Source organism: Serinus canaria, chromosome 14 (genome assembly GCF_022539315.1).
Source record: "Serinus canaria isolate serCan28SL12 chromosome 14, serCan2020, whole genome shotgun sequence".
Taxonomy (NCBI): domain Eukaryota; kingdom Metazoa; phylum Chordata; class Aves; order Passeriformes; family Fringillidae; genus Serinus; species Serinus canaria.
In genome coordinates, this window is record NC_066328.1 from 13,057,272 (window position 1) to 13,083,993 (window position 26,722).

A 26,722-nucleotide genomic window follows, 5' to 3' on the forward strand; every position below is an offset into this window, starting at 1 on the left:
AATAAATGGGGTTAAATCTTCCCCATTCCTGCTCTTTTCCCTTCCCCATGCCAGAGCCAGAGCAGTGTGGGGTTGCAGAGGTGACTTCCAGAGCTCCTCCTCGGCTGGAGCACAGAGCAGCCAAGTGGGTACAGAGGCCACCAGAGCCTGGTGGAGCTCAGATGGACACAAAGAGTGGCCACTGTCTTTAGGGTTTCTCAACTCAAGAAGAGGCAAGGCAGCATGCAGAAAAAAAAACAGGGAGTGATTTTCCTATGGGGCTTTGCAAGAACCTTTTTGGTTCCCACATCACTGCCCAAGGCTGTAAGAGGACTGCACAGCACATCTCATTCTCTGGGAACACTTGCTCATGTTTTGCAAGAGCTTGGGGTAGATGGGGACAAGCAAGAGGAAGAAAAAAAGCAACCAGCTGTGGTGACAGGAATGAGGAAGCCCAGAGTGCAGGGCAGCTCCAGCCCCAGCACAGCCTGGGCTCAGTCCTGGAAGGGCAAAGGGTGTCCCAGCTCCAGCCTGGCACTGCTCAGCTCGGGTCCCTCACTCAGGGCTGGATCAGTCAGACCAGAGCCTTCTGCTTGGGACCTGTCACCTCTGGGACCAGGAAAGGTTTTGTTCTGCCCATCCAAGACTGGGCACATCGCTCCACAGATGAACCCACACCCCCTCCCTTGGCTCTTCCCTCTGCCATGGAGAGCAGTGAAAGAAGACATGGCACAAAGGGATGGGGAGATAGTGAGGGGTCTCCCTCCCAGAGGAGCCACATCTCTCTGGGCACACATTGTAATGAACAGCGAGTGGCCCAGGGACCATCCCAGGCAGCTCTCGGCACAGCCCAGCCTGAGGAAATCAGCCTTAAATGGCAAAACCTGGCCCTGTCTGTGGTAACCAGCTGGAGCAAGAGGCAGAGAAACCGGAAACCAGAGAGCAGCTGAGGCCCTCCGCCCCCCTCCACGGCTTTGTAACCTAAATTCACCAGGAATATACCTTAGAAATGATCACCTCCCTCCTCTGCCCTGTGCAAGTGCTGGGGGTGCCCTCCTATGGGATGGGTGCCCCAGATCATCCTGCAACCTGCTCGTGGGGCAGGCACAGGGAGAGAAAAGCTCTCTGTATTCCCTCTCCCTTGTGCATCAGCTCAAGGAACAATGAGGGACAGGAGCCCCCTCCCCAACCTCCCATTGTTACTTTTGTGGGTTAACTCCCAGCAGATTCCAGGGCACAAATTCCTTCCAAGAGAACTCTCTGTGCTCAGCAGTGAAAACATTTCTGAGCTCTCCCAGTCTCCATGTGCTGGGATAGAGGGAACTTGGATGCTCGCTCCTCAGGGGGATTTTGAGGTGCCTTTCAGGCCCAGTTGCTGTAAAGGAGAGCCTTGGGTCTGCTGGTAGTGTGATGTTCTTTTTTTGGGCTGTGAGCAAGGAGGGTCTCACAGTGCAGGATGAGCCCACCAGTAGCATGAATTTCTTCCCATAAATCACCAGTCTCACTTAATGAGCTCTGCACCGGTGCCTGCTGTATTGGGACCTCCCAATATTTGCTTTGGCTGGGTTGTTGGCCACCCCACTTTTTTGGGATGAATTTATTCCTTTCACTTGGCCCAATCACATCCTGATAGCTAGCAGGCAGTGGGCTGTCAGCAAGCTGCTCCTGGCTAATGCTGGGGTGGAGCACAAGGTCCTTCACCCAGCTGCTGCCATGGATTCCCATCTCTGGGGTGGGACAGAGCCTGGAAAGCTGAGACTTGCTGCGTTACCATTTCCCAGCACGTTTCTCCAGGAGCACTCTGCCAGCAGCCTCATTAGCTGGGACATCTCATTAAAGCAACCATCCTTGAGGGAATTGGCTGGCACACAGGAGCACTGGGATTGGCGTGGCCCTTTTCCTCCCCACCTTCAGTCAGGAGAGAGGATGGAGCACTGGGAGAAGCCCCATCCATTGGGATACTCACAGCAGCTGCCAGGGAAAACTGCGAAGAGAAAGTCAGAGGGAGGAATCTGCACAGATCAAAAAGGAATCAGCTCAGCAAAGTCACAGTTATTTAAAAACCCCACAGACAGTCAGAGCTCCCATTGAGCCTGGGGAGGAGGAGGCTTTCTCCTGTGCCAGGACCGGTTTCCCAGCTCGCCAGCCCAGTGGGAATGAGGCTCTGCCTGCCAGCCCCGCTGTGTCACAAGGTCCCCACCCTGGCTGGCCAGGGGACAGGGAGTTGCAGCACCTACAGCCCCTGGACTGGGAGAAGCATGGAAATGGCCAGGAAACTGGCTCTGGGTGGATTTAATCCCATCTGATTTCCTCTTCTGTGAGCTTTTTCCAAGACTTCTGACATTATTTCCACTCCTAAATAAATACCTTTCCAGCCTGGGATATGCTCTTCTTCATCAAACAGGGAAGGACCAACCTCTTCATATCCCTCTGCTCCAAAAGTCCCAAGCTTAAGGCAAATAGGACACAACCATCCTTGAGTGGAGATGTAAATCCCACAATTCAAAGACCAATTTTAAACAACAAAATGGGGTTGTGGGACACCAACAGAGCTGTCAATCCCTGCAACCATCCAGGGTGGTTGATGGTCACCATTAAAGGTCGTGCTGCCACCACCACCTGGCATCACTGCATCACTTCCAAGCTGCTTCCCACTGCTCAATCTTCCATAAAAATCACATAAAATCAGGGCCCAGGGACTAAGACACCACAGTCTGCATGAAAAGTTTCCTCACCTCTACCTCACTTCTTTGCCACTGTCAGTCCAGCCCAGGATTTCTGCCATTGCCCACAGAGCACAAAGTGGTCCCTTCCTCCACACCTTGCCCAGTTTCCTGTAACTTCCTTTCTCCAGCGAGATAAAGGGAAGTAGAGATTTCCTACAACCCAAGCAGTGCAGCTGCTCAGCATGTCCTAAGGCAGGGGAGGCTTTCCCCAGCCCATCCCAGCTGGCTCTGCAGCCCAGGTCTCCCAGCCACCCTCACCCTACCTTATTTATAATACTTCACACCTGGGGGGGCTGAGCATGAGCAGCTCAGTGAGGAAAAGAAAAAGATTAAAAGGGACTTTAAACCACTTCAGCCTAATTTTTTCAAGCCCTAAAGAAGCCCAACCCCCCTCAGCATGAGCCCATGCTCCTAGGGGGATGTCATTGTCCCACCAATGCAGGCAGCAGAACCAACCCACAAGGAAAAAAAAAAAGAAAAAAAAGGACTTCAAGCCCCTTCTCCATGGTTTTATTTTTCTGCCAGCAGCTGCCAGGAGGAGTCATGCTGCTCAAGGAGGTCAGAGGGTATTTTTTCCCCACGGATTGCCTTGAGCCCTGCCCTGCAGCCAAGCCCAGCTGCCGCAGCCGCAGCCGGGCCGGGTGCCCGGGGGCTGTGGGGACCGGCCCGTCCCCGTCCTGTCCCCGCCACGCCGTTCCCACAGCCCTACCTTCGAAGGTTTCACCTTCTCCAGGCAGAGTACTGCTAATGACAAGTGAAGGATGCTGCCACACCTGCACAAAACCATTTTTGGAAGGACACCTGGGGAAGAAATGTTTCCCATGTCGCTGCTCTGTAATTAGCATTAATTACCAGGGCTTGTGAAACCTCTTCCCCATTTAGTCCAGGCAGCATCTGACGGAAACTGTGGGAATCCCGCACGGCTGAGTCAGCCAGGAGCAGGGGAGGGGTCGATGGGCCCCCACAGGGTGCAGGGATGAGCCCCAGGGTCCCTCCCTTGGCCCCTCAGCCCATGGGGACCGAGTTTTGGCCAGGGGGCTGCAGGCCTGGTTAAAACACCAAAAACAGGCTGATATTCATTCATCTCAGCCTTCCCCACAAGGTGCCACTATCCTTCCCCAGCCAGGGGACAACCTGGGACATGTCAGAGCTCAGGGGGGCTTGCATGTACTGCCCTTTAAAGCATGGCAGAGTGGAAGGATCCCCAGCAGCACATTTCCTTGGGTATTTGCCTCTCCCTCAGCTCGCTGCTGTCAGCAACACCCCAAGGTGTTATTATAGACTGGGGAAAATCCACCCCAAAAACCTAACCCCAAGCAGCCACTTTGTCACCACCCAATGGCAGAGTACTGATGTCTGAGTAATCTGAGTAATTCCTTCTTCTTTTTTTTTTTTTTTTTTTAAATAATATTAATGATTAGAATGAGTCAGGATGTTTCGTCATCTGGAGTGGCTTCGGAGTCATCTCACCCTGTCCCAGTGACTCCTCAGAGCCTGGGGCTAGGGACACATCCAGCCACCCCAGGGTGGGGTGCAGCTGTTGTAGTCTCACCCCCAAACTGGCAGATTTTGGCTTCAAAATAAAATGATAAAACAAGAGGGGAAAAAAAAAAAAAAAACCCTCCCCACCTTCAGGGCCTGTTTTCTGCTTGCAGCAGCTCAGGGTGCTCCAGCATCCAGGGGGGACAGGTGACCCCAGCCACCACCCTACCCTAGGTGGGGGTCCCAGTGGCACTGGGCATCACCCTGGGGATCCCAGGGCAACACCCAGGTGACCCTGGACTTTCCACACACCATCGTTGCTGTGACCTCCAGGGGTGCCCACAGCTCCCAGCACCACGTGGGACCCCTGTCCCTCCCCAGGGACCCGGGCGTCCCCTCACCCTCCCACTTGACCTAACCTCCTGTCCATAAATGGAGAGGTTTGAGAGCTGTCCCCGGGGTGGAAGAGGAGGAGAAAAAAGGAGAATAATGCCAAGAATGCAGGACACAGCTGAGGAGCCCAGTCCCAGCCCCTCGATGCGGGCTGGGGGCTGTGGGACAGCCAGCCTGGGTGCTGAGGCAGCCTGGCCAGAGTCAGTCCTGTCCCTGCAAGCCACCCCACTACAGTCTCTGCAAAGATGCTATTTTTGTTTCTCTTTCTCTGCTTTTCTCACCAGCTGGGGACTTTCCAAGGCTGGGCTGCCCCGTTTCCATTTCAGCACCATGGAGCAGCTCTGGGGGGGCACACCCCAGGAATGTCCCTTTGCAGCAATGTGTCACCTTGCTACAGCATGTCCCCCAGCAGACGATGTCCCCACCCCTGCAGCAGTGTCCCCTTCCAGCGAGGTGTCCCCCTGCAGGGACACAACCTCTCTCTTCACCCCATCACCCTTGGGAAAGCCACACTGAGATGCAGGGTGTCCCCAGAGCGGGTGGCACGGTGGGTGCCAGCAGCCACACGCCCCAGCTGGCACCACGGGCCGGGCCTCCGCTAGGAGCCAGAGCCCAGCGCCTTAAAATAGAAAGTGAAAACATTCGGGTGCCCCGTCCGGATGGGAGAGGGGGGCCCATCCCCGCCTCTACCAGCAGAGCGCCGCCCCAACGCCCCACGACCCACCCAGCTCGCCAGCCACCCTTTCCCCAGCCCGGCAGTGCCCAGCCCCGAGGTCAGGGTGGATCCCTTCGGGTTCTCTCGGAGAATTGCTCCAGCGGTTCGCTCAAATCCTCCATAAAAGGAAAAACAGCCAGCAGGTAGCACTGCCAAACTTAGTCATCCCCAGTCCGGAGCTCGCAGCTCCGTCAGCAGCAATTTCCTCTCCGCGCTCCGCTCTGCGCGGGGGGGACGGGGAGGAGCGGCCGTGCCTCGGCCAGGACCGTGCCCAGAGCTCCGGGCTTGGCCCAGGGCTGCTGTCGGACACGCTGCGCTGGGCAGATGCTGCCGTGCTCCCAGCCAAGAGCCGGGGGGAAAAAGAAAATTTGGCACCCGGTGCAGCGGTACCATTGTTGGTCAGGCAGCAAAATCTCATTTTCTGCAAAGAATTTGTTCCTGAGCACAGATGTATGGAGGTACCTGGGAACACCTTGAACTGGGTGGGTAAAATCTGTTTGCTGCTCATGGGACAGGGACCACAGAGCCCATCACTGACCTAAGGGACCTACAGCCCCTCCAGAACACAGGGTCTGGGTGCTGGTCCCATCCTTGATGGCTCCAAGGGTGACCTGTGAGCAGGACATGGGACATCCCTGAGTTCCCTCCATGGCACCTCCTCCAGCCCCAGCTCTGCCTCAATTTCCCCACGGAGTTGACTGCCTGCTCTGCCCCAGGGTACTTTATTGAGCCTGAGTGGAGTGACCAGGCCTCCTCTCCCCTGCAGGATTGCCCACAGCATGGCACAGTCACCGGGACTGCGTCACAGGCAGAAACGCCCTGGGGCGTGAGGAAGTGACATCTTCTGCTATTGCCCCAGGAGACAGCCTGGGTGTTGGTCCAGGTGGCTGTGTCACCTACAGATCCCTGTCACCTCACCATGGGGACACAGCAGCACTGTAAGGTTTGAAGCTCTCTCTGGATCAAGGAGGGGAATCAGGCTGGTGGCATGCCCACTGCACAAAAGGGTGGGGTAAACACCTCAAAACGCTCTCCCAGGGAGGCTGTGCACAGTTGTCACCAGCTGGCACCAGGCTTTTGCAGACAGTCTGGCTGCTCCAGTAAATGATTCACCCCAGCAATAAAAGACTGGAAACGTTTTGGTGACATCTCACAGCACCAAAACATGTGCAGGGCTATGGGGTGTGCAGTGTCCCCAGGGCTGAAGGGAGTGACAGGTCTGTGTGGGGGCCAGGTGCTCTCCAAGTCACAAAGAAAGGTTGAGATGGATGATACTGAGAGGGTCATGTGGGGTCTCTTGTCCCTGCACTGGGCGCCACGATGTGGCTCAGGCTGTGATGGAGTGACTGGTCACACCGGCACTTTGTCAGCTCAGCGCAAGGTGAACCAGCGTGGATGGACAAGCTGGAGTCTACTGTGAGCAGCACCGAGCCTGTAGCTTCACCAGCAGGGATCTGGTGGCACCGGGGCACCCATTTCCCCGTGCTGTAGTGCCCACTCCCACCCTAAGCTCAAATCCTGCAGCACCTACTGCCAGACAGAGCTCTGGCTCGTGTTCCCAAGCAATGCCCGAAACAAGTGACCCGTTGTCGGACAGACAGAACATCCAGAAGGAGCCCAGCCACACTGAGGGGCGGCCGGAGCGGGCACAAGCCCCCACCCTCGCTCCCTCGGCGCTTTGTTCGTCTCCACGCTGTCCGTCTTAGCGCGGATTGCCGGCGCCGCCCGTCCCGCCGCAGCTGGGTGGTGCTGTTGGGATGCGCACTGCCGCGGCGCGCCGGGACCGCGCACCGGGGAACGGAGCGCGCGCGATCGCGCACGCCGGGACGCGCGGCGCACAAGGAATCGTGCGCGCTGCAGCAGGACCGTGGGCACCAAGGTGCATGCTGCACGTGGAGTCATGCATGCCAAGATGCACAGAGCGCATGGGATCACGAATGCCAGGATGCACAGAGTGCATAGGATCACGAATGCCAGGATGCACAGAGTGCATGGGATCGTGCACACCACACAAAGGAGCATGCGCACAGAGATGCACCCTGCGCACCGAAATGCATCCTGTACTTGGGATCTTGCACACCAATGCATGTGGTGCACACAGAATCGTGCACACTGAGATTCATGTTGCACGTGGAGTCATGAATGGCAGGATGCGCAGAGTGCATGGGATCATAAATGCCAGGATGCACAGAGTGCACTGGATTGTAAATGCCAGGATGCCCAGAGCACACGGGACCATGCACACAACACACAGGAGCATGCACACCAAGATGCACCCTGCACGTGGGATCACGCACACCAATGCATGTGCTGCACACAGGATCATGCATGCTGCACATGAGAACATGCACATTGAGGTGCCACATTCATACACGTGGGGTCATTGTGCCAAGATCCACACGCTCCCTACGGGATCATGCTCATGGCACACAAGGCCACACATGGTGAGGTGCACAGGCTGCATGTGGGGCCATGGATGAGCCACACACTGGGATCACACACTCTGCTGCATGCAGGTTCATGCACGCCAGGATCTGTGCTGGATGTGGGATCATGCATACTGAGATGCACATGACTCTCATGTGATCACACACACAGACCCTGAGGGTTCAGACTGTGCACAGACACTCCAGTGTGATCCCAACACACCTGAAATCACAGCCCAACACACACACACACTGCATGGGATTGCACACAGCAGCACACCTGCTGCATGAGGAATTGCATGAATGACACATGGAGTTGCACACACCAACACACACACGGCCTGTGGGGTCGCACACACGTGCACACCCCACATGGGATGGGGCACACCGAGGTGCACCCTGCCCGTGGCATTGAACATGGCAAAATGCAGCTGTGCATGACCTGGTACAGCAACCTGTGTGTCACACAAGGAATTGCACACACCAACATGGCAGTGCACACAGCCTGCACACGGATTGTTCCTGCCAACACACACAGCGGTGGATTGTCCACTGACCAAGGCCCCCCACCAAAGGCCTTCCCTCACCCTGCAGAGCCACCCCTGTCACTCCCAGGGACCCTCAGGGTGGCTCTGCACAGTGCCTGCCCCAGGCTGCCCAGTGTCCAGCCCAGTTTTGTGCACACACCCAGGTCCAGGGGCTGCTCTGCTCCCTGGGACCCCAACCTCACCTCAGTGGGGTGTTCTCCTTCACCCTCCATTTCCAGCTGGGAATGGCTGTATGTAACTCCATCTGGGGGATGGCAGGAGGGGCTGGGGAGGGGGCTACCAGCACCTTCACTACAGGGAGGCTGCAGAGCCCCCCCAGCTGCCCACAGCCCAGGGCCCCCCTGCCCGCAGTCGCCGGCCGGATGCCCGGAGCAGGGCCCCTGTGCCGAGGTTTTGGGTTTCAGGGCCGTCCCCCTGCCTGCATTCCTGCCTTCCCGGGGCCTCTCACAGTCAGCCTGGCCAGAGCCCCCCGGCCTGATCCCTCCTTGTGGCCATTTGCCCACGAACAAAGCCAGCCTGTCAGCACTGGGGAGGGAAGGGAGCTGTGGGACTGTGGGGATGGGGGGGTCAAAAGCCCCCCCAGCTCTCACTGGCACTGCTTTCACACCAGCAGACACCAGATTTCCTGAGCTGGAAGTCAGATCCAGCCCCTCTTTGCAGAGGACACAGGAAATCATGGAATTCATGCCCAATGGAATTACCCTCAACTCATCAAAGGGCTCCTGATTTTGGGACTTTCCCCCCACCTCAGCCACCACTCCTTGCAGCTGCCACAGGAAGAACATCTTCAACTTTTAGCCCAGATGTGGTTTCCCACAAACCAGATGGCAAACACAGCTGGACTCCCCCTGCCTCAGTTTCTCTATGTGCAGAACTCCATCCAGCCCCCTACAAGGATGCACACTTTGCAATTCCATGAGAAAATGCAGTGGGGAGCAGGATATCATGTCAGCTGGGGACTCAGCTCAATTCCTTTCACTGCTTTCCACATCTCAGCCCAGTGGTTCAGTTACAGTCCCATTCCCTTCTGCATCCAAAAAATCCAAAGGGACTCCAGTGCCCCTGGACCAGCAGCCAGAGGAATCAAGGAGGGCCAGGTGGGAGGTGCAGGGCTAATCCCCAAAGGCCCCGTTCCTAATCCTGACTAATGGACTCTTTTCACTATTGACAAAGGAGTTATCCATCTGGAAGGGGATCTCTGGGCCAAGGAAGGCACAGCTGGTGGGGCCAGGGCTGGGCAGGGAGGTCTGACCCCTCCTCCCAAGCCCCAAACCACTGCTTCCAGCCCCTTCCCTGGCCAAAATCCCTCCTCCCCCCTTCAGGTGAGGGCACAGCTCTGCTGCCCCCCTGCATCCCACCCCACAATGCCCCAATACCACCACCAAGGAGTCAAACAACCCCCTCACCTCCTCTCCAAGTCACAGGCTGTAAAAGGGCCCTGCCCCTCTCAGCCCTTTATAGGGATCCCCTGGGGCATCCCAGCTGGCTCCTATTACTGCTCCTATTACCATACCTCATCCTTGAAGAGATGCCCCCCTGACCTGGGGGTGTTGGGGGGAATCCCCCGCTCCCTCCGTTTCTCTCCAGGCTGAGCTTCAGCCTCCTGACCCCACCAGGGGGGATTTGTGCACCTGTGGGTGCTGCATCAGCATCCTGCCATGTCCATGTCCCCCTGCATGCTGTGGGAAGCTGGGGAGATGGCAAACACAAAACCAGGAGCTGTCACCTCCTCCTCACCCCCCACCCACAGTGGCTTGATCTGCTTGTCCCCGTTCCTGACATCCCCCTGCTGCTCTCTGACTCACTTCCAAGCCCTTCCATCCCTCTTCTGTCCTCTTTGGGGTGCACCCTGCTCCATCTCAGGGTGAGGATGGGACAGCTGTGTGGTGTTGGGTCCTGCCAGAGGAGAGGATCTCCATCCCAGCCATGCCCTGACCATCTTTTGGGATGCTGCAGATCCAGAGAGCAGCTGTGCCCTGGGAATGCAGGCAGTGAATGCCTGAACCTGCCCTGATGTCCCTTCCTCTGCCCACCAAACCCTCCAGCAGCCTGGGTGAGGCCCCGAGCAGAGGCAGAATCGGACACAGAGCCTGGGCTGCAGTGGGAAAGGTGGATGAGGCACGGCCGGGTGAGGAAAGGCGAGCAGAGCGGAGCTGCTGTCGCTGCTGAGTCACCTGCTCCGCCCCGCGCTGCCAGAGCCTGGGCCGGGCTATTTTGGAGCTGCGTGGGAGCCGCTGGTAACACACTTTTCTTCTTCCCTGCAGACTCCTCTCTGCTGACTCTGTGCTGCAGCAAGGAATTAAAAGTGGGGACAGGCAACAGGGCTGGCACTGGGATCTTCCTCTGGGCCTCCTGCTTGGAGTCTCATGGCTGCAAAACCCCCAGAGCTCTCCCTTGCTCCGCTTGCAGACTGGGCAAATTTTCCTTTTTCCTGTTTTTTTTTTTTTTTTTTTTTTTTTTTAAGGCTGGCAAACATCCCCTGGAAATGGATTATTTTGTCCCACAGAATGCCCTGTGTCTCTCGTGTCCTGCTCCTGGGCACTTGCACAGGATTACAAGAGCCTGGTGTCCCAGCAGAGCCCCCGGGGACCAGGCAGGGCACTGGCTCCAGGACAAAGAGCATCGTCCCCACCACAGAGGTTAATCACTGCTACACAAAAGGTCTTTTAAGCTTTCCTAATAAAATTCCTTCTCCTGCTGGATGAACCAGCTCCAGCCTCCACCCCACCTCCTCAGGGTCCTTGGGGGAGACAGAGGAAGGAGCAGGTTTTCACTTTAGTTCCTGGTAATGTAAAAACCACACCAGAAAACCCCAGAGCTGGGGCAGGAAGAGAGGGACGAATTCCCAGTGCAGACTGTCCGTGTGCACTCATCCACTTCCTTCCTCCATTTGCTGGTGTCCAACATCCAAACTGCTTGAAACAAGGAGCTTCAAGCACTTCCATCCCTTTTTGCTCTGTGGATGCAATTAAATTAAGCTAAGGGGATAAATCCAGCTAATAGAGCTGAGCAAGCCACATGACCAGTGCCGTGACTGATCCTGATGTCCAGGAAACACAGGAGCATGGCTGAGCCCCCATCCTACTGCACCACTGTCCCTTGCTTCCTGAGCAAACCCCCTTGGGGCAGCATCCCATGGGAAAACATCCCTGGAGCTCGATCTGCCTCCCTGAGCCCCTCTCTGAGGGCTGCTCTTTGTTTCCCCTGGTGCTGCTGCTTTTTTTTTTTAATACAGCCTAATACAATTTTAATGAGGCTGGGGCGCCTGCCAACTGTCGGGAGGGCCATCAGAGAACCTCTGCTGAGCTGGCTGGTGGCATATGGCAGTGAGGCTGGGCATCCTGGGGTGTCCCTGTGGCTCCCAGCAGCAGCAAGGGACAACTGGGGACCTGAGGAAATGCAACCTCCAGCCAGGATTTTGTCTGCACCTGGGACTTGTTCCCAGCCCTGGTCCAGTGGTCTCTGATCTCCGGGTGGTTTTGGCAGAGCCCTTTATCCCACTGGAGGACAGCTTGGTGGCTGCACAAGGTCACCTCATCCTGCCTCATTGTCACCAGCTCTGTCCCATGTGGGATGGAGGTGGCTGGAGAGGTGGTGACCACCAGCACTGCATCCCCAATCTCTGCTGAGCCCCTCTGGGGGGTGAGTGGGCATCTGCAATGTGGGGGGACTTCCCAGGCCAGCCTTGGCCATCTCACAGTCACTGCCACCACCACTGGGACATCAGCACCCCCAGATGGGCTCCTGTGTGCCACGGACCCTGAACAGTGTGTGGGTGTCCCAGGGAAAGCACCTGGCTGGTGTTCACTGAGCTGGGGTGAAAACCATCCAGCAGCCCCCTCACAGTGAGCCCCCAAATTTGCTCCATCAAAGAAGAGCAAGAAGTGCTCAGGCCAGGCTGGAATCTTTGAATCCACAGGACAGATGTGCTCCAAGGGAGGGACCTGGTGACAGCGGCTTCAGACAGTCTGTGACACAACTGTGCCCGAGGGTCTGTGTGCTTTGGAGGGCAGGACAGGGCTGGACACAGCTCAAACCATCCCTGGCTGCTGTGCCTGGGGCTGCAGCTGCTGCCTCCACGCTGCCCCTTGGCCTGAGGGCATCCCTCTCTGCCCTGGGATGTCCCCACTGCCCTCCTGGGGACACAGGGCTGGATCAACCCACTGCAGGCTCAGACTCTTCAGCAGACACTGCTGTGCACTGCACTTGCTGTCTCTGTCCCCTCCGAGTCCCCGTGCCAGCCCCTGGCCCCGTGCATCCCACCCTCCCTGCAGAGTCCGGCTCTGCCCTCCCAGCATCGCAGGCTCCTGTCAAAATCCCGGCCTTGCTCCCAAACGGAGCCGGGCTGCCACAAGAACTGTCCAGGCAAGCATGAAAATCCGAGAGCGTTTCTGTGCCTGAGGCAGGCAGGACAGGGGTCACTCCACGACCGGGGCTCCTTTTCTCCTGGCTTTTCTCTTTTGGGATCTCTTTGAGGTCCCAGAGCCCCTCCGGGGGACTCACCCCGGAGAGCCCTGTCGCGGATGCCGTGTGCCAGGATTGGGTGTCCTGCAGGGCCGGCGGTGGGAGGGCTGGGGATGACCTCAGAAGCGTTTAGTCACGGTGCCTCTCGCAAAGGGGACGGGAAATGCAAAGCACAGAGGGAAATCCAGCAGGCGTGGATGCCCTCGGGAGATGGGCTGTGGCTGCTGCACCCCCAGGACAGGGGGGCACTGGGCACCCTTTGGCACCACAGCCAGGTGTGGGGAGGTTTCAGACTGTGTTTAGGGCTCTCCTGCCCCCCAGGAGCAGGGGGTGCAGGCAGGATGGGTCAGGCAGGATGGGTGCTGCTCTGGAGGGACAGGATCTGCTGAGCCAGGCAGTGCCATCCATCCACACAGTGGCACCATCCACCAGTGTCACCCATCCATGCCACAGTGCTGGGTGGTGGGGAGAAAACAACAGGGTGGGTTTTTCTTTCTCTGCATAATTGCCTTTTTTTGGTTTTTTTTTTTTTAGTAGGAGAAAAGCTGTTTCTTCCCTGGCCTCATCACCATCTGCCCGGGGAAGGCAGAGCCCAGCAGCTGTGGGTCTGGGCAGCTGCTCAGCCTCATGGCCAGCTCTTAATGCAGGGGGGCTCACAGCCAGAGCAGCAAAAGGGATTTGCTGGGCAAACATGGATCTGCCTCGCTGCAGCTCAGGGGGGACGTGTTTCCAGCCCACACAAGAGGCTGTGGGCTTGGCTCTGGTTGGCAATGGTCTGTCTGGACTTGCAGGGCTGGGCAGCAAGGATGAGCACAGGGCAGGTCTGGCTGAGACTTCCAGGAAAACAAACTCCATCCCTGCCTGGCAGGTTTGCCCTGGAGGGGTTGTGCCAGTGACCCCCGGGCAAGGCGGGCGGTGCTGGCCTGGGGTGGAGCAGTGGCTCTAACCAGTACAGCCAGTGCAGAACCAGTGGAGCCTGAAGGGCCTTGGGAGGTGGGGTGGGATGCAATCCTGCCTGGGTTGGATGAGCCTGGGGGAATTCTTTGTGCCAGCCCTGAGCACCAATGTTGTGCCCTCTCACCCATGGCCATGCTCAGCTCTTCCCTTGTCCTGCTTCATCTGGGACAGGCAGTTCAGCTCTCTGATCCAGCTGAAAACCACCCCATCTGTCCTTCCCATCTTCCCTCTTTGTCCAATTTTCTGGTTCTGTACATCCCTCCAGCCAGATCCCCCCTGTAAGTGCAGGGCTGTGCCTGAGCCAGCTTCAAATCAACCCCTGCAGCTGCGCTCCCACTTAGTGGTTTGTGTCCCTGTTAGAGACACAAGAAATGTCCCTGTCCCCCAGGTGCAGTGGGCAGCACCCTTGGGAAGCACAGACAACCCTCCCCAGGCTGGATTCTTTCCATCTCCAGGTCAGCCCTGCTGGAAGTGCCACCATTACATGCACAGCAACACTGCCCACCCACCCCCTGAGAAACGGCCTCGAAATGCTCCCCTGTGCAGGAGTGCCACTGTTTTTCCTCTGGATTTGCTGTGGCAGTCTAGCTCCCCAGGGCCAGGGTGCTCCAGCCTCACTGGTGCCTGGCACAGGGTGCTGGGATGGCTCAGAGATGGCAGGAGGCCACAGCATCCGTCACACTGCTCCCCATCTGCCCCACACCCTTGTGACATGGCCAGCAGCCCAGGAGGGACAGAGGGGAGCAGAGGGGGCTCTCACATTGTCTTGGAGTGGGATGGGGATGTGCAATCAGGGGATTCTTGCAGTGTGGGACAGAGATTTGCAGTTCAAGTGGGTGTTGTGCAGTGCAAGGGGTGTTCTCATAATGGGGAGGGTCCTGCAATGCTTAGGGTGTCTTGCAATGTGTGGGACCCTACAATTCAAGGAGGGGTCTTTTTTTACAGTGGGGTCTTGCTATGTGTGTTTGGGGGTCCTTCAATTCAAGAGGCCCCTTCCTGGAGGGGCCTTTCCATGCTGAACTTGTGCTGGAGGAGGAGATCCTGCAATTCATGGATGCTTCTGAAATGCAGACAAATGTCTTGGGGTCTTCCAGTTTATGGGGACATCTTACACTTCAAGGTGGCTCTTGCTGTGCTTGGAGCAGTCTTGCCACGGATGGAGGACTGGCATTGTGTGGGGCTCCTGAAATGCAGGGAGGGCTCTTGCCATGCACTGGGCGCTGTCCCACAGTTCAAGGAGGCTCCTGAAGTGCATGGAACGATCCCGTCAAACACTGGGGGTCCTACAGCGTGGGAGGATCCTGCACTCCATGGGGGCTTTTGTCACGCAGGGCAGGGTCTCTGCATGCAGGGGAGTCCCGCAGGAGGAGGCGGGGACGGTGTCCTGGGACTCGAGGGGGCTCCCGCTGCTGCTGGCGGGGTCCGGCCCTGCCCGGGGCCCCGCGGCGGTGAGGGGGGCGGGCGGGGGTCGCGGCGGGGCGGCCCCGGCGGGCGGGGGGTGCGGGAGGCGGCGCCGTCGCCCGGCGCTATAAAGGCGGCGGCGTCGGGGCGGGCGCGGCGGCGGCTCTCGGTGTCGTTCGCTCGGTGTCGTTCGCTCGGTGTCGGTCGGCGGCGGGAGCAGGATGACGGCGAACGGGACGGCGGAGCCGGTGCAGATCCAGTTCGGGCTGATCAATTGCAGCAATCGGTACCTGACGGCGGAGGCGTTCGGGTTCAAGGTGAACGCCTCGGCCGCCAGCATGAAGAAGAAGCAGATCTGGACGCTGGAGCAGGACGGGGAGGACTCCAGCGCCGTCCTGCTCAAGAGCCACCTGGGCCGGTACCTGGCTGCCGACAAGGACGGGCGGGTGAGCTGCGACAGCGAGGAGCCGGGCCCCGACTGCCGGTTCCTGGTGCTGGCCCACGGCGACGGGCGGTGGTCGCTGCAGTCCGAGCCCCACCGCCGCTTCTTCGGCGGCACCGAGGACCGCCTCTCCTGCTTCGCCCCCGCCGTCTCTGCCGCCGAGAAGTGGAGCGTTCACCTGGCCATGCACCCCCAGGCCAACCTCTACAGCCTGGCCCGCAAGCGCTACGCGCACCTGGGGCCCCGCCGCGACGAGCTGGCCGTGGACCGCGACGTGCCCTGGGGCGTGGATGCGCTCATCACCCTCCTGTTCGTGGATCAGCGGTACAGCCTGCAGAGCTGCGACCACCGCCTGCTCCGCAGCGACGGCCGCCTGGTCCCCGCCGCCGAGCCCGGCACCGCCTTCACGCTGGAATTCCGCTGCGGAAAGGTGGCCTTCCGAGACGGGGAGGGCCGCTACCTGGCCCCCTCGGGGCCCAGCGGCACCCTCAAGGCGGGCAAGAGCGCCAAGGTGGGCAAGGACGAGCTCTTCGCCCTGGAGCAGAGCTGCCCGCAGGTCGTGCTGAGAGCCGGCAACGATAGGAATGTCTCCACCCGGCAAGGTACGAGGGGATGGGGGCTGCGGGTGGGGGGAACGGGACACCTCGGCCGTCCCAGGGCTGTAGCCGCCTCGGGGAGCGCTCCTGCATCGCTCGGGAATCTCCTGCCCCGAGCGGCCCCCTGGATCCCTCCGGCATCACTTTCCCTGCATCACCTCAGAATCGCCACCTCGGAGTGCCCCCCGCAGCACTGCCCCCCAGCCCCCAACATCCGCTGCCTTCCTCAGCTGCCACCCCACAGGGTGCCCTCCCGCATCCCTCTGCCATCGCCTCCCTAGTGGCGTCTTCCCCCGGCTCAAGCCCCTTCTCACACCCCTCCCCTGAAGCCACCGTCTCCCCCGGGCACCCCCTGCACCCCTCAGCATGGCTGCCCGCGGTCCCTCCCCCAAACCCCCATCACGATCCCCCCGCATCCCTCCCACATCCCTTCCCCTTCCCCCTCCCGCATCCCTTCAGCATCGCCTGCCCGGGGCCCCCCATCCCTCCGGCACCCCCATCCCCGCACCATCGCCCCGCAGGGCGCTCGGGGGGGCAGGGGTGGCGAGAGGCCTGCCTTGGGGTGCAGGGATGGACAGGGAGGGGGGCTTGGGAGGGTGTGGATGGAGCCTTCCCTCGCCGTGAAGGAGGCAGGGCTGTATCCCTCGCCTTCCTTCCTTTGGAGCTCATTGTTCGCCCAACAAAGCCTCCACCAATCTCCCCCTCCCCGGGCACGGCTGAGCCATTTGCCCAGCGGAGCAGGGAGGCTGCGAGTCCCTCCGGGGGCTCTGGTTGTCCCAGGGGGGGCTGGAATTCCCATGGGTGGGGGGCTGGGAAGCAGCGTTACATAAAGGGTTTTGCCAAAACTCCCGCATCCCCCCGCACAAAGGCCGCCATCCCTCCGCTCCCGCTTCACCGTCTCCGTCCCGTCCCCTCCTCTCGCCGGCGGGGCCACGGTGCCACCCACCCGCCTCGGGGACCCGCTCGCATCCGGAGATCCCCGGGCACGTGGCCGCCGCGAGTGCCCACCGGGCATCCCGGCCCCGCAGCCAGGGCTCCGTGCTGGAAAATGGGGGGGGTCCCCGCTCTGCGGTACTGGGGGTCCCCGCTCTGCGGTACTGGGGGTTCCGCTCTGCCGTGCCCGGGTCCCGGTGCGTGCCCTGTGTGCCCCGGGGCTCATCCCCGCCGCGCCAGGTCAGGCCGGCGCACGCCGGGTGTGGGATGGGTGCGAGCATGCAGCAAAGCCTGGAGGAACAGCGGGGAATTTTTTGGTGTGTATATGTTGTATTTCAAGGTTGCTGCTTAACCCTGATCCGTGCCTGGGCAGCTCCGTGCTGGGAGCTCCATGCTTTGCTCCTTTCCGTGGGAAAATCCTGCAAAGTAACCCATTAAAATTAATAATAAAATCTGCCGAGATGGGCAGTGGGGATTGTTTTCCCAGGCACGGGGATTTGGGGAAGAGGAGAAGAGGATGGCGGTGGCGGGAGGATGGCGGGAGACTGCCGCAGCGCCGTGGGGGAAGGGCTGCTGCAGCCCTTTGTCACCAGAGATGGGGAAACCAGATGTGGGGGGAGAGGCGAGGGACGGAGCGGTGGCGGTGGGGGACCCGTGGTGGCGGGAGATCCCATGGAGCGGGTGGGAATGCTGCTGGCCGACCCTCCGGCTTTGTCTGATTCGGAAGGGATGGGGGAGCGGGAAGGGGGGGAACAAATCTCCCCAGCAACAGAGGGCCCTGGGCTGTGCCCGGCCCCTTTCCAAGCAAAATACATCGGGAAGGGCCGCGCTGGGGCTGCACATCCTCGCTCCAGTCCGTTTTGGCTGCAGAAGCCGTTTCCACCCGGTTTATCCTTCCCGATGGCAGTGAAAGGCTGGGAACCGCCGCTTTCTGGGGCTCATCCTCCTCCCATTGTGAAAGCGCCGTGTCCCAAAGGTTACCGAGGAGGCAGCAGAAACAGCCGTCGGAGGAAGCCGTTTACAGACAGCCCTTTCCCCCGCCGAGCTGATAAGCGCCGTGCTGCTGGCAGATGCTCCCATGGCCACTGGGGATGGGGGATGCGGGATGCGGGCCGGGAATGACTGCAGCTCTGCACAGCCTGGCGGGAAAAAGGAGCTTATTCCTGTGTGGAGTCAAGGAGGGAGCAGGGATGGCAGTGGCTGCCCCGCTCTGCCCCATGGGAGGAGCAGGGAGGGGTCCATGGGACTCTTCTGAGGTTCCCTCGGCTCGGATCCAGCTTTGGAACAGTGTTGTCCCACCAGTGCCAAGTCAGCTCCTGGCCTGGCATCTCCTCCCTGTCCCGGAGATTGCCAGCATCCCCTGCACCCCGGGGACCACGACACAAACACCCCGGGGCAGCAGGGGATGGGTGCCAGCCCTGCCTCTGCTCCGGGGCAGGCGCTGGGGCTGTCCCTGGTCCCCCTCTCCTGCCTCCAGCCCCAGTAGGATCCCCGGGCTCCCCGAGAGTTCCCATCTCCCGTTTGCACCTCAAAGCGAGCGGAGCTGCCGGCGGCGAGCAGCCTCCGCCCGCTCAATGGCTCCTTTCTGGCCCGGCTGCGGCAACAAAGGGCGCTTTGTGGGCACGGGGGTCCCGGGGCAGAGGCTGCCTCTGCTCCTCCCCGCTGGTCCCCTGCCACCCCTTGCCCGGCCGAGGTGTGCCCCTGCCCCCAGCCCCGTGGGCGAGAGGGTGGGCTGGTGGGAGTGAGGAATTCCAGGAAACGGGATCTGGGGATCTGGGGAGGAGGGCGAGCGAGCCTGGACGTGCCGTGTTGGCAGCGGGGAGCTCTGCCCCGGGGCCAGGAGCCCTCCCGGCCTGGGCTGAGCTGGATTTCCCCCTCCAGTTCATCTGGGTGCCTCGGCAAGGCGGGAAGATGCAGCTCCAGGGCAGGGGGCACGAAGGCTTGGATGTAGCTTTTCATCTGGAGATGCCAAGTGGCCTGTTGACACTTGGGGGATACCACAAAGCCACAGGAAATCCACAGGGAAGGAGGGGTGGGTTTTTCCGGAAATTCATGTTTCACCCTTACCTGTGACCCCTTTGCAGAGCTGCACCCTCAGCAGAGGAGCTGCTGGCTCCCCGTGCTCCAGGCTGTTGGATTTAGACAAAAACCCGTTTGGATTTCTGCAGGGGTGCAGTGTAAGCCCAGCTGAAGGGCAGGGAGGGGCAGGAGCAGTCTCTGGGCACGTGTGTGGGTGCAGCTGGGTGGAGGTGCCAGAGCCCACAGGGAGCCCAGCCCTGACCTGTGCTGGGCACAGCATCCCAGTCCCATCCTGAAATCCTGCCCTGAGGGCCTGGGGACTCTGCAGGGTGCTGCCCCTGGGTTCTGGAGCAATCCAGGCAACCTGGGCTCAGTGTTTCCAGCTGTAACCCTGGGGTTTTTGAAAGGAGAGTTGGAGGATGGGAGAGGTGCTCCTCCCCATGGAGCTCATCCCGCTGGCTCTCAGTAGCATCCCAGTACGGCTCACGGGAGATGTTCTGTGTGAGTTGAGTGCAGAGGGAAACTTTCCTGCCTGCCCTGAATGGCCCCCACGCTGGGTCTGCAGTCCCCATGGTGTGGAGGTCACCAGAGCTACAACAAACTCTGCTCCTTCAGAGAGAGAAGCCCGGCTCTGCAGGAGGGGCAGGGAGGTGTCTGCCTGCTCTGGGATGGCCACAGGGCTCCTGCTACATCCACAGTCCTGGCTGGAGAGCAGCGAGGGCTCTGCAAACCCATGAGCCTGGAGGATTGGGGAGCCCTTCCTTAGGAAGCCCTGGGGTGACAACGTGCCTCAGCCTTCCCAACATTCTCCCCAAGATCCCTGCTGCACAAAGAGCCCAAGGACATCCCACACCAGGAATTTTGGGGTGTGCAGGCATACCTGCCCCCCCCATCCCAAAGAGCCTCCGTGTGCTCACCCCCTCCTGCCTTCAGCTGTAATTAGCAGCTTCATCAAGGTCAGGAAGAGCAGCGGCAGCTCCAGACTGTAAATTTACCAGGAGCGTTAATTAATCCGTGATTGCAGTGGGAGAGACCCTGGGCTGCCACAGCAGGGGGGTGGCTGAGGGGACAGCCTGTCCTCCCCATGGGGACACGGGGACATCTCTGAGGGAGCCACCCCGGTCCTGCAGCCTCACACACAGCCCATGCTTCCTGCAGTCCCCCCAGCTCAGCTCCCGCTCCAGCTCAGCCCCAGCCCCAGCCCCAGCACATTCCTTTGTGCTGAGTCGCTGTAACCCAACCCCTCGCTGCTTTTGGGGAGGGGGCGTGGGAGACCCTCCTGCTGCTTCCAGGCAGTGGGGAAAGCCAAAGCTCCCAAAGCTCCGTGCACGGAGAGTGTGGAAAATGGGCTGGCAGAGGGGTGGGGGAGGCCGGTGTGTGCCCTGTGCTCCATGCCAGGGGGCTCTGGGGACAGGAGCAGGGTTTGGAGGCTCCTGGCACTCCCTGTCCTGTCTCCAGCCCGCCCAGTCCTGCTCTGTGGCACATAGCATCCCCTGGCTCTGTCCAGCCTGGTCCCTGCAGGTCAGTGACTTCTTCCCAGAAAAGTCAGGGAGGGGAAGCACCACTCCCCCTCTTCCCCCCAAACCACAGGGACCCACAGCTCTCACAAGTCTGGGGAGCCCAGGGGTGCTGCCAGCCTTGAGGGATGGGCTGTGTCCCCCAGGGTCACCTCCCCACAGCCAAAGCTCTCTGTGAGCCCCTGCAGAGCCCCTCTCTCTCCGTTTTACAGCTCTGGATTGGGGCTGGAGCTGGGGATGCAAAATCAAAACCAAATGTTCCCACAACTGCCGGCTCAGCCCCCGGCAGTGCTGGGAGGAGGCAACTGTGGGATGGCTCTGGGAGCCGAGGACGTGGCCAGTGGGGCTGGGCTGGTGGCCATCAGCACTCACTGCCCCTTGCCTTGCCCAAATACCCTGGGGGGCAGCAAAGCACCAGGGTGGCTGAGTGTCCATCAGGAGAGTCGTGGAATCAGAATGGTTGGGTTGGGTTGGGAGGGATCTTGGGCAGGGACACCTCCCACCGGACTGGGCTGTTCCAAGCCCCATCCACCCTGACACTGAACACTTCCAGGGTTGGGAGCTGCAGAAGGTGCTGGAGGGTGCCTGGTGAGAGGGGTGGTGCTGTGACAGGTAGAAGCTGTAAGTCAGTTGGGATGTGGGAGATAAGATTGTTGACAAAAAAGTGGAGCCTTCAAAGCATGATCCCTTTGGGAACAAAGCCTGATTCCTTTGGGAAAGGTGGGTGATGGATATGCAAAGCAGAGGCTGCTCCTGAGTGTTGGGATGGGGACTGGAGACATGGACAGGTGATGTGGAGCCCCAGGGAGCTGTGTCTGCAGGACAGCTGGGTGCAGCTGGTGGGACCTCCTGGTGGCTTCCCAGAGCAGTGGGGCCACCAAGACTGCAGCCCCTGGAGCCCTTCCAGTGACTGTGAAATCCCAGCAGCCCAGAAACTGGGATGCATCATGGAGGTGTGAGGGGCTGAATGCGTGGCCAGCCCCCTGCTCCCTCAGCTGCTCCTCATCAGACTTGTGCTCCTTCCCCAGCTCCGTTCCCCTTCTCTGGACGTGCTCCAGCACCTCCATGTCTACTTTAGGGATAGGACCAGAACTATACAGAATGTGCACTCCAACCCTGTGCACCCCTTTGTGCAGCAGGGAGGGATGCAGGTGTGTTTGGCCCTGGAAAATTCATCCAGCTCCACTAAACTCCCATTTCACTAAGCTCAGTAGTGGGGCTGAGCTCTGCACCCCAGCTCCCTCCCAAACCCAGCACAGAGCTCAGCCATTGGCTTTGGCTACAGCTTGTGGCTCTCATCCCCAAAGTGTTTTTAGGCTGAAATCCACCAAGCTGGAGAGCTCTGGAGCACTTTTGGCCCTGCTAGCCCTGACTAAGCAGGTTTGCTGGGGCTCAGAGGATGCACACGTGGCTGGTGGCCCCAGGACCAGCTGCATCCTCCTCTGCATGGAAATGCTGTCTCTGGCCCCTTGGGCACAGGGAAGGGCCATCCAGAGCTGGGGACAGGCTGGTGCTGATGATTTTGGAGTCAGGGAAAGGCTTGGCTGCCCTAGGGCTTTCCTGAGCCTCCTGTCGCTGCACGCCTCGGTGACCCAGTGGGATGTGACAATTGTGGATGAAAAACGTTGTCATGGTCCTTAAACATGCCACGAGCTGAGATTCATGGGTGCCACAGCAGCCTCTGCTAATGGGCTGAGAAACCTGGCTGTCACCTTTGGGAAAAACTGCAGCCCTTTCCCTTATAAAACATCTACGTTGGTCTTTGCTTCGTTGTGATGGAGCTGCTGGGTCAGGAGGGGAAGCTCACGGCTGCCCACCCCTCGTTTAAGACCTTAACACCAAATAACCAAACGAAAACCTGGATTTGAGCCCCAAATGCCAGAGGGGAGGTCTGTGTGGGGGATTTGGGAGCCACCAAAGCTCACCCAGGAAGCAGGAGCCCCTCTCAGTTTGGTTTCCTGGGCTGCCCTGCACCTGGACCTGCTGGAGGAGGGTTGTGGTGCCACCCCCCAACTCCATCTGTCTCTGGTCTGTAGGGATGGACCTTTCAGCCAACCAGGATGAGGAGGGTGACCAGGAGACCTACCAGCTGGAGATCAACAAGGACACCAAGAAATGCGCCTTCCGCACCTACACCGGGAAGTACTGGACCCTCACCTCCAACGGGGGCATCCAGTCCACAGCCTCCACAAAGTGAGTCCCCTGCCCCCGGCATCTCAGGGCCCTGCCTGGGCTTCAGAGCACCCTCTGCACCTCCCAGGGGAATTCAAGGGGGTTTTCCAGCTTGGGTGCTCATCCCAAACGCTTCCCAGCAGAGGCAGTGCATTTTGGGAAAGCCAGGGATGGGTCGGGGCTTGCCGCCCACGATGCTCTGGAAGTCCCTGGGGCCACATAATCCTTCCTGGCCGGCTGGGGCTGTCGAAATGTTTGCCCTGCAGTTCAACCCTGAGAGCCAGGCGGGAAGCCCAGAAGCGCCTTTGGCTGCCTGCCTGCCTCCTGCTCCCGGGGCGAGGGCTTCCCAGCGGGATGGCCACGACAACACAGCTCATCCTGCACAAACAGATCGAACCAGGCTCTCCTGATCCAGCCGTGGCCCTTTCCAAGCCAGCAGGGGGGCGTTGGCAGGGTCCCCCTCCATCACACCCCCCTGACTGTCCTCTCTGCCCCACAGGAACGCGAGCTGCTACTTTGACATCGAGTGGTGCGACAAACGCATCACCCTGAAAGCTGCCAATGGCAAGTATGTGACAGCAAAGAAGAACGGGCAGCTGGCAGCCTCCATGGAGACAGCGGGTAAGGGACCCTTGGGGACCCCTCACCAGGGCAGCAGGGGATGAAAAAATTCCCCCCAGAGCCAAGCTCTTCTTCCAAGTGATGCTCAGGCAATAAGTTCTCTTGGTGGCTGTTTGACGTGCTGGGAGACGGGGTGGGTGAGAAATGGGTGAAGGCAGAGCCCTTGCTCCTCCCCGCTGCCTGCCAGCTTTGGGGTCTGGCTCTGTGCCCCCGTGGCTGCTCTCACAGCCCCTGTCCCCTCGGCGCAGGTGAGACGGAGCATTTCGTGATGAAGCTGATCAACAGGCCCATCATCGTGCTGCGCGGCGAGCACGGCTTCATCGGCTGCCGCAAGGTCACCGGCACGCTGGACTCCAACCGCTCCTCCTACGATGTCTTCCAGCTGGAGTTCAATGACGGCGCCTACAACATCAAGGGTGAGTCCCCAGGGTACCCCAGGGCTGGGCGTGGTGGCCTTTGGGGTCCCCGTGGTGGCTCATGAGGCCACCGTGTCCCCTCTCCTGCAGATACCACTGGGAAGTACTGGATGGTGGGGAACGAGTCGTCCGTCACCAGCAGCAGCGACACCCCCGTGGACTTCTTTTTTGAGTTCTGCGATTATAACAAAGTGGCCATCAAAATCAATGGCAAATACCTGAAGGGCGACCACGCCGGGGTGCTCAAGGCATCGGCCGACACCATCGACGCCTCCACCCTCTGGGAATATTAATGCACTTTAGGGTACCTCCCGTTGCCAACTTCTCTTCCCCTTCCTGTCCTCTTTTCCTTTGGGTTCTGTTTCTCCTCTCTGTAACAGGATTTTCAGACTGGCTTGCCCTTCCCTCCTGCCATAGAGTTGGTGCGTTATGTGGGAGGTGGCTCTCCGTAAATCCCTGTAAGAACTGGAAAAGTGGTGGGGCTGCCTGCCTATAGCTTTGTAGAGGGGTCTGTCTCTATCCCCCCCATCCCTGCCTCCCTCCAGGTTTGCTGGGCTTGGAAATGGCTGTATCCCCCTTCTGGCCCTGAGCATCACCTTAGGTAGTTGATTTTCCTCTCCTCAATTAAAAAAAGGGAATAAGATCACCTCTGTGCTCACTTCTGCCATATCAGCACTGGCACAGCCTCAGACTGTGCTGCCAGTGTCCCCTGGAGCATCCATCCTGTCCTGCCCTGCTCCAGTCAGGGGTGGAGTGATGGTGCTGGGCTCAGCTGGCTCAGCTGGCTGGTCCCAGCAGCTTCTCTCCCCTCCTGGATTTTGGGGCAGGTTCATCCCCAGCTGAGCTGTAAGAGGTGACCTTACATATCACAGCATCCCTGGGGATGGGGCTGGCATGTGCCAGCACATCCCTGTGGAAGGGCCAGCAAGCTGTCCCTCCCCAAACACCTGGAAATGATTCTTTAGGGTGATCCTGTCTGGAAAGCCTCAGCCTTTCATCTCATGGAGCCCCGTGCTCCTGTCCCTCCACCCCTCCTTATGCTTCTGGCTCCGGAGGAGCATCCCAGACCCTGATGGTGGGTCCAGCTTGCCCGGAGGCTGGTCCTGCTGCTGTGCCTGGAGGGGAGGGCGTGGGGGACACAGAGCCAGCCCGTGCCAGGGTGGGGGCTTTCATCCAGCCCATCTCCAGTGGGCTTCGGTCCCAGCAGGAGCCGGGCTGGCCAACGTGATCTCCCCGGGGCAGTGGCTGGAAGCATAAACTGCAGATTTTGGTTTACAGAATAGAAAAGTTCCTTAGCAAACTTTGCACAGTGATATTTGCTCAGTACCTTTGATGTTGTTTTTTTCTCTCTCATAAAATACTGGAACAGTGAAGCGAATCACTGAACACCTAATGTTGAATTAGGATGTGCCCGCTCCTGTGGGCACCCCGAGGGGGCAGCTCCTGGTCCCACCATTCCCAGGGCACCTGGGCTGGGCTCTCATGAATTGCAACCCTACTGGAAAAGGAAAAAAGAAAAAAAAGACCAAAACAGTATTTTTGTTAGTCTCTATTTATATATGCTCTCCATGGCACTGTGTGACCAGCTGTTGTCTGTACTAGGTCTGCATTAGAGTTTAACGCTGTCTGTAAGGGTGATGCTGCGTGTTCCTTAGGGTGTTGAAAGGCACTTTATCCTTTGGGGCCTTCCCAGGGCCGGTATCTGCTCCCTACAACCACACCAAGGAGCCTTTTCCCACGTGGGCCCCCTCTGCAGAGGGGGAGTGCTGGTCCCACCCCACACCAAGGGTGCTCTCGGCATCACTGCCGTGCCAAACCAGGGCCGGTCCCTACTGCCGGAGGCCAGGCAGGGGCTCGTCAGCCTTAAAGCCATGAGGAGGGACTCCCCTCCACAGGAGCTTGGTGCTAAACTCAGCTGGGAGAGCGAGTGGCTGTCCCCAGGCAGGGGGACAACTCTGGGCTGGGGTCCCTCGCGGGCGCAGGGGATCCCGGCCGGGGCTCTACCTCGGCTCTGCGCTCACATCCAGGGGCTGCCGCGCCCCCGGCACCACGTGTCCCCCCAGGGACACACTGCCCCTCGAAGGACTGAGTGTCTTGAAGCCCTCTGTGACCCTGTGACTTGACACACACTCTCGCTGGCCTTCACCCCCTCCCCATGTCACCTCCTCCCCATCCCGTCACGCTCCCACCTGTGTCATTCCTGCTCCGGCTTCTCCCGTGTGACACTAGGTCAAACATCTCTCCTGTCTCCTCTTATCGGGTGTCGTGACTCTCTGAAAACATCTCACTCTGAAAATTTAAGTTTTGGGTTTGTTTGTTTTTTTAATTATTATTATTTTTTTGTAAGTGCCATTTGTATAACTTAAAAAAAATAGCTTCAAATGGAGAAAGATGAATTAAAAAATAAAACCTGCATTCGGATTCAACTTGGTGTGTGGTCTGTTGGGGCTGGCAAGAGCCTGAGTGTGGAGATTTGGGGTGGTGGAGCCTTTGTCTGATGGGTTGAGCTGGTTCTAGAGAGTTCTAGAGGAGATGGTGGGAAGGGAATGGTGACTAAGAGGCTCTGAAGAGGTGTAAAGCCAAAGCCAGCTGGAGGCTGGGTCACCTCTGCAGATGTTCAGAGCCTGAAGCCACTGAGCCCAGGGGCATCTGGGGATGGGTGACCCATGGATGGGCCAGGACCACCCCATCTGCAAACCAGCTTTGCTCCCTCACAGCCAGGAGCAAAGCTGTGCCCGCACAGAGCTGCTTCTCTTGATTCAGCTGTTTCCCCTCCATAGGATGGTCCAGATGGGAGGGAAGAGCACTGGGATGGGGGTTTGGGTGTGTGGTTGGGTGGGGGTCAGCAATCAGCCTCCTTTACTCAGGGATGTGGAAAGAGGCAAGCTAAAGGATTGAAGAGGGAAGGGGAGCCC

The 26,722-nt window shown here is 59.3% G+C and overlaps 1 protein-coding gene across 1 annotated transcript; it reads left to right on the forward strand.

Moving 5' to 3' along the window:
• The first annotated feature begins 15,214 nt into the window (after nt 1-15,214).
• FSCN1 (fascin actin-bundling protein 1) lies at nt 15,215-26,233 on the forward strand. The gene is made up of 5 exons (XM_050979995.1): nt 15,215-16,135; nt 22,635-22,791; nt 23,270-23,391; nt 23,640-23,807; nt 23,898-26,233. Exons 1-5 carry the CDS (start codon nt 15,313-15,315, stop codon nt 24,098-24,100), a joined length of 1,473 nt encoding a protein of 490 aa, XP_050835952.1. The 5' UTR covers nt 15,215-15,312; the 3' UTR covers nt 24,101-26,233.
• Nucleotides 26,234-26,722: the final 489 nt, after the last annotated feature.

Coding starts and splice junctions, on each gene's coding strand:
- FSCN1 (XM_050979995.1), top strand. CDS start 15,313: ATGACGGCGAACGGGACGGCGGAGCCGGTGCAGATCCAGTTCGGGCTG. Junction 22,792..23,269: donor CAGTCCACAGCCTCCACAAA/GTGAGTCCCCTG, acceptor TCTGCCCCACAG/GAACGCGAGCTGCTACTTTG. Junction 23,392..23,639: donor AGCCTCCATGGAGACAGCGG/GTAAGGGACCCT, acceptor CCCTCGGCGCAG/GTGAGACGGAGCATTTCGTG.